The 10,105-nt window shown below is 42.2% G+C and overlaps 1 protein-coding gene across 1 annotated transcript; it reads right to left on the bottom strand.

Moving 5' to 3' along the window:
* Positions 1-8,415: 8,415 nt before the first annotated feature.
* Positions 8,416-9,355, bottom strand: LOC109302201 (taste receptor type 2 member 40-like). Its single transcript, XM_019523766.1, is given in 2 exon segments — positions 8,416-9,217; positions 9,219-9,355. Coding segments are annotated over 2 exon segments (939 nt in total).
* Between the last annotated feature and the right edge of the window lie 750 nt (positions 9,356-10,105).

The raw sequence follows: 10,105 nt of genomic DNA on the forward strand, positions 1-10,105 counted from the left end.
AAAGTGGGCAACAGTATGCTGTTGGCTTTTCTTTGCAACAAGAGCACACTAGTGGCTCATATTCAGCTCCATGTTACCTCCAGGTGCTTTTCTGTAGTACTGCTGCCTAGCCCATCATTTCCCAGTCTGAATCTATGCATGCAATTATTCCATCCCAAGTGCCTACTCTGTGCTTGCCCTTGTTGAATCTCTTCTGATTGAATGCTGACCATTTCTCCAGTCTTCGAGGTCATCCTGGATCCTAGCTCGATCCTCTAGAGTATCTGCAACTGGCTAGCTGCTCCTGATCACCATGTTCTTCTCTAAGTGCTTCACAATAAATTCTGCGAGAAACTGCTTCATGATCTTTCCAGGTATTGAGGTCAGGCTTATTGTTCTGTAGTCCCTCGGATCCTCCTTCCTCTCTTTTTTTTTAAAAATGGGCATTATATTTGCCTTATTTTTTGACATCCAGGACCTCACCTGACCTCCACAAGCTCAGGATAAATAATGGCTGTAAAACACCCCAGCCAAATCCTTCAATACCCTAACATGAATCCCATCTGGCCTTGTTGACTTGAAAAAAAATGATTGTATAAGTAATCCCTAGCCTGTTCTTTTGGTACTCTTAAGTTGTTTGTCTCCTTCCCTATCTTTGTTGCCAACTGCACTTGCCATTTGGTGCTTGCCTCTATTTGTGATGATTGAAGTAAAAAGGCACATTTCATACGGACCTTCCATTTTACATTACTCTACAGAAAAGAATTATGAAAACAACATCTTGCATGATAAATTGTGCTGTGCCCAAAGTGATGGGGGTTATGTAGTGGAGGAGTTTCCTGCTTTTGATCTAATTGATGGTGTTAACTACTGCAACATAAACACTTTTTATCATCCCTAGCATGATTTCAACCCCTCATGATGGAGGTATCAACTGAAGTCAACATTTTTTCCCACTCACACTCACTGCTGAAGTCCTCATTCGTGGAGTATGAAGAAACATTTTTCTGAAGGGATGAAATATAGTTCCAATTACCCAGTATGGCCATTTCCCCACAAGTGAGACTGTGCGGTCTGGGGTGCCTCAGAGCCTTTTGAGGCACCATGAAACATCCATGGCACTCATGATTCTGTTAGCTGCGCTGCATATTTGCAGCAAAATTAGATACTGGGAAATCCTGGTGTCTAATAAACCTATGGCAGAAAAAAAGCAGGGCGGCGCACGTGGCTGCAGCATTTGCTGCCCGAAACCAGAGCCTGGTCAGCCAGAGCCATGCTCTGGCTGCCAGCCAGGCTCCAAACACCCAGATCACCACTGCTGCAGTCCTGGGAGGACCCCAGGCACCGAGGTAAGGTTGCTGGGACCAGTCCAGGTGCTGGTCCCAGCCTCCCCTACCCCACCCAGGGCAATTTGCTGCATGCCAGAGCATGTGTGCTGGGGTGTGCCCAGGGACAACTAGCAGCAGCAGAAATATGTGCCACTGCTATCTGTTCCCAGGGAAATACATGCTCCCACACATGAGGACATGCCCTATGTGGCTACCATTAAAGTGGAGTTGTACTTTTCTGGGGGCTGCAAATTGTGGGAGCATGTCATTACTGAATCTGTAGCCTACTCACACAAACAGCGTTTGAATGCTCTCTCCCATAGTGATGTTTACAGGTGCTTCCCTGTATTTTATTTCTTCTCTTCATTTCTCATTCCAAAGATATTGAAAGTAAATAATGGGGTGATCACCTAAAGGCCAAGAAGATGATCATCAGCCAGATTTCTCTCATGGGTGGGGGAAGGAACACATCTGGGATATCAAACAGAAGTAGAGATTAGAGTAGTAAAATGGAGAAGGAAGCTTCCTTCCCACCCACTTCTCATTTGGGGACAATAAAAATAGCAGGCCTAAAGGAGACAGGGACAAATGGGGAAGAAAAAAGGGATGTGACAGCTTTTTTAAAAAAAATGAGGCAAAGCATGGGGAGCAGGGACGAGAAAAATGGAGCCCTGTGGGAAAGAGAAGGGAAGAAACAACAAAGCAAAACTGGATGGAAGTTGAATGTGAAAGGCACTCCATACAGGCAAGGTCTCAGCATGTTTTCCTTGCAGCAGCATAGCAGGGAAAATGAAAAGAGAAAGCTTTTTGCCATTTATTTTTTATATTGCAAGAAAAGCATCTGCCAAAAAATTAGTTTTACAATGCCTGCTGATTGTGATATATTCAGTACAGAAATGAAGCCATTTTAGTTTAGCTAGCATTAATGACCCCCAAACAACAAGATTTTTAGAGAAAACCAAAAGAAAAGAAAGACTCTATATGCAGGCATTGGATAAAGTGTTCATTCCCCGAAAAGGAAACTTAAGAAGCAGTGAAAGAGCCGAGGTGAAATAAGACATATAAAAACCCATGAGGGTAGAAGAAATGAAATACAAATAGAATTTGGAAAAAAGGACGGAGACAGAGAGGAAGACTGACTCTAATCTAAATCACCCCTCTGTCAATCCGTTTTCTAATTTATGAATCCACTCATCCATCCCAGTCTCATCATATTGCTTTCTGAGTACCTGAAGGGCCAGAAGTGGTCTAGTCCCATCCCTCCTTCCCATATGGCAGCTGGGGGATGATATTATCAAATCACTCTTCCTGTTCTGTATCATGTCCCTTTTTTGGTCTTGCAGCTGTCAGAAAGCTAAGCTGAAGAGACAAGTTTTGCACTTGCTCTCAAATGAGTGATGTCTGTGCTCTGTCTTCCTGCTTTCAGAAGTCAGTGTTACTGGTTTGGCTCATCTGGAGAATATTTCTTTCTGAATTGTGATCTTGGCCAGGCTTTTAAAGGAGGCTCCAAAGTGTGGGTTATTTCACTGTTTCCCAGGCTATAACCTCTAAAACTTTTGATCCTGTTTCTATGACGGGTTTGCCCTACAAATGCTTGAATGCCTCATTTATCTTCTTAACTCTGAATGTCTCCTATTCATAACCATGAAACAGAGAACACTGACAAGGAGTTTCAGACTTTAGCATGTGCTTAATATATCATTACTTGATGGTACAATCACTATGGCATTTAGGAATTAAAAACAAAACCTCATGATCAAGAAGAGAATACACACTGATTAAAAGAGTACCCCAGATCAGATCCTTGTATTACCTTCTGCAGGAAGGACAGCTGGTCTCTAGGGTATGTAATAAGGTTAATGGGTGCTGTCTTAGAAAACTCCATATAGTGCCGAAATCCTCACCAACATCTATTTTCATTTTGCAATTCATCAGGAACAAGCTACTGGAGAAAAGGCAGGGCATACATTAATCATTACTGAAGTAATTGCAGGAATCCAGGTGCCATCAGTTAGAAAGGAAGGCAATATATTTAGGATCTAGATGACAAAACTGGCAACAGAGGATAAGGAAAGAAATCAGAGCTTCCATAGCATTTATATTAACACCTGTTTGAGGATCCCTGGAGCTGGCAGCACTATGTTACCTCTGCCTGGTGTGCCTCCATAAAGAGATTTTTAACAGGATAGGGCACACTAAAAATATCAGAAGAGAAATGAAAAATCCTAGAGTGTACAACAGAAAAAAAATGGATATTTGAGACATCCCTGTTCCTATCTATCACCCTGCTGTCTTTGGTTGAGTTGAATAGAGAAGTTTTACACTTAACCCAATAAAACGAAAGGAGGGAGGGAGAGACCAGCACTGAAATTGGGAGCAGCTCTGAAACAACCTTTAAACTGAATTGGGAGTGTCTAGGAAAGCCGATGGGGTTAACTTTGCTATCTTTCCACCGTGAATAATATTGAGCTAGGGTGCAAACTGGAGTTTGGTCAGTGTGTGCAAACATCTATAAGGCTGAATTTTCAGGCTGCTTGGGGAAATGTAGATGCACCCTATTACTGTTCCAGGAAAGATTCATTTGGATGTGGTCAGAAAAGAAAATAGGTCTTGCTGTTCTTGATTTGGTCAATATGATCAACAACACTGCTAAATCTATTTCCCAGCATCCCTCCAAAATACTAAATTGTCAACATAGCAAATAAAATTACATGCACCTCAGCCAGTATCTGCTCATCCCCATGTACTACTGGCTGCCTTTTTAAAGTTTCACTGGGTGTTTTCCAGGAGAAGTAAAACTGGATTCAGTTCTCTGGACGATGAGATCTCAGCAAGTTCTGTTTGCAACACTAGTACAAAACCAACCAAACTCACCAAAAACAATAAGCAATTATCCTGTGTCTCCTAATGGGATTAACCTAGTGGTAGAAATGGACTGAATATGGCTTGGGTTGCTTATATTTTACTGCATTGCAACAACCAAAAAATACTTTTTTTAACCGAACCAAAAAAGAAAAGTGATTGCATACATGGGAAACAGACAGAGAATATTGTCAGGACAGATAAAGTTGAATTCCAATAAAGAGGGAGAGATCACAAGATAAATGGGAGACTGTAACAACTCCAGAAGAGGAAATAAAAATAAATTGAGGCTCCGGGAAGAGATAGAAAGGAAAAGGAAAAATCTAATCATTTATCTACCAATCCATTCATCTAACTTTCTAATTTATGGGTCCATCCATCCATCCCTGTCTAATCACAGTGGTACCTGAGTGTCTAACAAAACTTTCATCAGCACAGTATAAAGACACCAAACTCAAGCATCAAACCCCTTTTCTCTTAAAACCTTTGAGGGACATTTTATTAATCATTACTCCTGTTTCACATTTATCCTCTTTGTCAGTGTTTCATCTATGAGAAACCTGAGCTAAGTTTTTTAGGTTTCTTTTTTTTTACATTTTGATCTGCATTCAATGCAATCTGTGCTGCTTCGTGGTGCTCTCAGAAATAAGTATGATCATCCAGGGCAACCTCTTGGAAGGGAGCAGAAGGGGTGGGTCCTGAAGACAACAAGGGCCTCGTTACACAATAAATTTAGGTGGCTTCTGGAGCTCTTAAACCCTGGATTGGCTGCATGTTAAATATCTTTTAAGTTGTCTTAAAGCGCTCATTATTCATTTTAAAGTTACAATTAAAGCCATTCCAGGGCAGGATTATCTTTAATCCACCTAATTTTGCTCTCATTTCACTAAGGTGTGGTCACTCCCCACAGCTATTCCACCCCAGGTGAAATCCTCCAACAACCCAGGATGCAGTGACCTATTCTGAGTAAGGACAAGCAGGGAAACTGCGGCACAGTGGGCCTGGGCATGGCATCTCACCCGCAGGAAATGTCAGCAGTGAGAATCACAGCCCTGGGGAGGCTGCAGTGCCTCCCACCGCCACCCAGACCAGCTTGGTGTTCCCTTGGGCAGAGGTGCTGGAGGCGTGGTGGGGAGGTTACATCTGGAGAAAAAATGGATTGCACCTCTCAGAAACTTGGCTGGGGGTTGTGGTACAGGGGGTGAACAGGCTAAAGCACCAAGCCAGTCCAGGAGGTGGCAAGAGGCACCACGGTCACCAGGTGCTCCAGGGCTATAGCTTTTGCTCTGCCCAGTGTGAGCAGTGAGCAGTCCTGCACCTAGGGTATTTATTGGCATTGCAGCTAATGCCAATACATACAACAGACTAAAGAAACACACAAAACATAAAGACATTGTGGCTGACGGCGCTGATTTGGTTTGCAATAAGAAACATTTTACATAGGCTCCTAGTCCTGCCCCTGCTCACCACGCATCCAGCGGCAAGTCTCAGCTGTGTGGGCCAGTCAGTCTCATCAGAGATGGTTTTTTGCCTTAAGGTGTGACTGCTCCACTAAGCTGAATAACATTAAGGCAATTAACATTTGTTTGACTCACAGCATAAGGTGTAACAAGGTCCCGTGAAGAGTAATCCCAGATCTCAGTGGAGACTTCCTTTCATGACAGTGCCAACTAGAGAAGCAGCCAGAGGACCATCATCATGTAGATATTCCAGCCTTGGCTGATACTGGTGTGCCCTCTATGCACTGCTTGATGTTTCCACCTCTTCCAGTTGGAACAGCCATGATAGTACAACTAGGTAGTTGCCATGTGACAAGAGAAGGTTTGATACTAATCATCATCTGTGCACATCTACTTTCTCTGGGTGGGCCATCAACACTTTGGTGCCTCTTGATACAGCAATGGACATAAGGCAAACCTCATTATCATATGCATCACGAAAGGCAGAAATTCTGTGATGGAGACTTTGAATTGATGTAGCCCTGCATCTTTCTCTTTAACACTGTCCCGGTGGTGTACAGTCTTCTTCCATTCTCTCAATCAAGCGACCGCTGGTGTTTGTGTGTCAATATTTTCTGACAAAAGACTTGGACATAGATTAGCCGGAGCCAGTATTGCAAAAAAACAATTATGTGGCCATTTAAACACACGTAAGTTAATTGTTAAAACATGCTGAACTAGAAAGCTCTACAATATCAAATAAAAACAAAAAAAATCTAAATTTAATATTTACCATTTATATAGAGATTTTCTTCTAGAGTTTTCACAAAGTTTTACAAAGATGAATAAGTACAATTACTCCTATTTTTTTATAAATGGGAAGAGATTCACAGTCAGCAAAAGAACCAGTTTAGTCAGTTTTGGAGCAGGGACTGTCATTCAGACCTTACTGACTTACAGAAGACATTCCAGCCAGATTCCTGCACACAAAATATACAGTAAGAGAATAAATGGAACAGTCCAACATGTTATTTGATGAAACATTGCAATATTTGTTGAATTCTCTATTTGATCAACAGCATACAACCAGATCTAGTAACTAGACTGAATATTGAAATGCATATGAATATAAAAGTTTCGTGTACCAGAAATAGCTGAGGACTACGCATAAGCAATCAGGTAGCAACTCTCATGACAATGTAGTTACGGAACACGGTCAATTGGATAAAAATGGGATTTTCCAAACCGGGAGAGTCAGTTTTTGTGTGTACTTGTGTACACCTTGATAATCAATATAAACAAAAGTTTTAGTCATTATAAGATGTATTTTGCATAGAAGGATGAATTTAAATCAGTTATTTCACTCTTAAATTCCTAAGGCAAACATTAGAGTCCTAATACACACAGATTCTGTTCAGATTACAGTTCAGTAACATGATTCAACTGCATGTTTCTACATGTCCAATTTTTTCTTATACATTATTTTTTGTTAATCTCAAAATCAGAAACACAAATTTTCTGTATGAACTCACCTAGTTATATATTTCAGCCCAGAGATGTTTAATCTGAAACAAACATTTTTTCCGGTCTAAGGTTTCACAACAATATTTGATGCCAGATTTAATGAACCCCATCTAAGTTTCAGCTCTGTAGCTATAGTTCATACATGACTCTTCTCCATCTCAAATACATCAAACAACACAAAACAGAATTGTAGAAATTAAGGGCTGAAAGGGACCTCAAAAGATCATCGAGTCCAACCCCCCTGCTCTGGGCAGGAATACTGCTGAGATCAAATGATCCCAGCAAGGTGTCTGTCCAGTCTCTTCTTGAAGACTTCCAAGGTTGGGGACCACACCACCTCCTTGGGAAGTCTAGTCCAGATTCTGGTCACCCTTACCATAAAGAAGTTCTTCCTTGCATCGAACCTGAAACCATCCTCTAACAGAGGGAGTCTTAAAACTGGAAGACATTATTTACAATGTATCTACTCTGTGATTTACCACTTACATTCCCCATAATGTTAGTGTACAGCTTCCTTTCAATTTATTCCTACCTGTCTTCTGAAGCACAAGCTCTGCCCCTCTTGTTTGTGTTCATCAAGATGGCTTGGGCCAAACATTCATAATTAGTTCTGCTGGATTGCTCTTTAATTGCTCTTTTGAAAAGCAAAAAATAAGAGCAGAGATTCAAATGTTATTTCAAACATATCAATATTATAAGGCAGTGGGCTCCAACCTTTTTAAGTAGGAGATCACCTTTGGCATTTAAAAGCAACCCAAGATCTATTGTGTGCCACTGCCTCCCCCCCACCAGCAGGAAAGTCTGCGGGGAGGGAAGGGGGAGTAGACTGAGGCAGGGAAATAAAAAATTATTTGGGGGTGCACATCCCCAGCAGGTAAGTCCCACCCGGCCAGGACCCCACTCTACGTACCCCTGCTCCTGCCTCTGCGGCACTGTCCCTCACCATGGGGGCCTCGATTTAGCCCTCACCCCTTCCCTCCCCCATGGACTGACCTGCTGGGATGGGGTGCATGCACGCATGCACATAGGAACTCAGCCCCCTACCCCAACCTCAGATCAACTCCAAGAGTCTCCAAGATCTACCACAAGAGGCTCCAAGATCTACCAGTGGATCAAGATCCACTGGTCAGTGACCACTGTTATACAGAGTGGCAATCAAGGAGAAAACACAGAGGTGGAAGTGGCTACTGAATAAAGGATAGTAAATACAAACAGATGTGGAGAAAAGGAAATCCAGGATTGATTGCCATTTGGCTGCAACAAAAGTGCTTTTCTCAAGTCTTCTAATGAGATTTAGGAGTCCCTTTTGTCAGATGGTACATTGTGCAGTTGAAAAATCTCACTGATGCCTGTTTCAGTTTGGAATGCATTAAGATCAAGATAATCGAGTGTCCTGATGGATATGCAGCAACCACTACTAATGAGACTGCAACTTCCCAGGTATGGCTATTTTGTGAGGCTGACAGTATCAAAGGGATCTGAGCAATGAAACTGGAAAGATAGAGGATAAGGAAAGACACCAGAGCTTTAATGGCATTTACATGAATGTTTGTCCTGGGATCTTGGCAGCTGGTTGTGTTGTGTTGCATCTTTTTGGTGTGCTTCCACAGAGAGACAATCAATAAGACTGAAGTGAAGAATGATATTGTAAGAGGAAAGAAACAACCTGAGCAATAAAGAGAAGCAATGCTGAGTGAGGAGGTGTCCAAAGCAGTGCTCTTCACAGAGTTGTTTACATGATTTCCAGTAGAGTTGGGGGAGGAAATGCTGGGAAAAATCCAAAACATTGGCAATGTGGTGATAGAAGAGACCAGCACTGACCCCAGAAGAAACCAGGGAACCATCCCAGAAATTCTTAGCTTCATTCGCAGTAAAATCAGCTGTGTAAAGTTGATAATCTTCACACAGTAGAAGACACTGAGCCAGGTGCTGAACCACAGACTGGCATGGTTTACAAACATCCACAGGATACAGAATGCTTTATATAAAGTAGCCAGCTTGGGCATGCCTGGAAAGTAGAGACTGTGGATGTACACTATTATGGTCCCCTGCAAGACAAATCTCGATATGCCCAAAGAGATCAGGCATGTCAGAAGAAGAGATTTTTCTATTTCTGATCCAATCGCTGCAAATAAGTACTGCAATAAATCCATTTCCCATAAAGCCAGCAATGATCTCAATCCCTAAAATGGTGAGTAATAGTATAAGAAGTGGAGGCAACATCCTTCTGCCTTTGGTCTCTGCTTGTCGAGTGATGTGAGAAGTTGCCCACACCGATTAGCTGGAATTTGACTAGCACCACGCTAGACTGGGCTGCCTTTTATTTTAGGAGACAGGACGATACTGAAAATGATACTGAGAAATGTTTGCAAAGCTGAGTCCTGAGGATGCAAATCTTGGAAGGATTTAATTCTTGAGCCTACATCCTTTTCACACATTGTATTTGAATATTCTCTTCCACAGGGCTGGGAGGATGGCCAGCGGCATTTTGTCTTTTCCTCAATCCTACTCTTCATGTTCCTACTGGAGTGGGAGGCAAGCCATCCATGGCTGTGGTTGTGCATGTACTTCATAGTGGGGGAGATAAAATATGTTCAAAAAAATCCAATAACGTGGGGATGTACAAATACATGATTGGGAATGGAAAGAAAGGGAAGGAGCAAGTAAGCTGTTTCTCCATCCTGACTTGGGAAAGATAAAAAATAGGTCTGTAGGCACCAGGTGGCACAGAAAGGAATCTGAGGGCTATGATGCAGACTTGCATGCAGATGCAGAAAAAAAGCAAATCAGTGGGGGGAAAGCTGAAAGGGAGTTGCCAATGAGCAGAACAGAAAACAAAAAAATCCAGGCCAGATTTTCAAAATTGCTGGGCACCCACAACTCTCTGTGACTTCAAGCAGAGCGGTTTGGTGGTCTGTGCCTCTGCAAAGTGCTCAGTAAGTTTTGTTATCAACACTGAAATAATAAACCAGG

This window comes from Gavialis gangeticus, unplaced genomic scaffold (assembly GCF_001723915.1).
Source record: "Gavialis gangeticus isolate Ggan-Ray unplaced genomic scaffold, GavGan_comp1, whole genome shotgun sequence".
In the NCBI taxonomy this organism is placed as follows: Eukaryota; Metazoa; Chordata; order Crocodylia; family Gavialidae; genus Gavialis; species Gavialis gangeticus.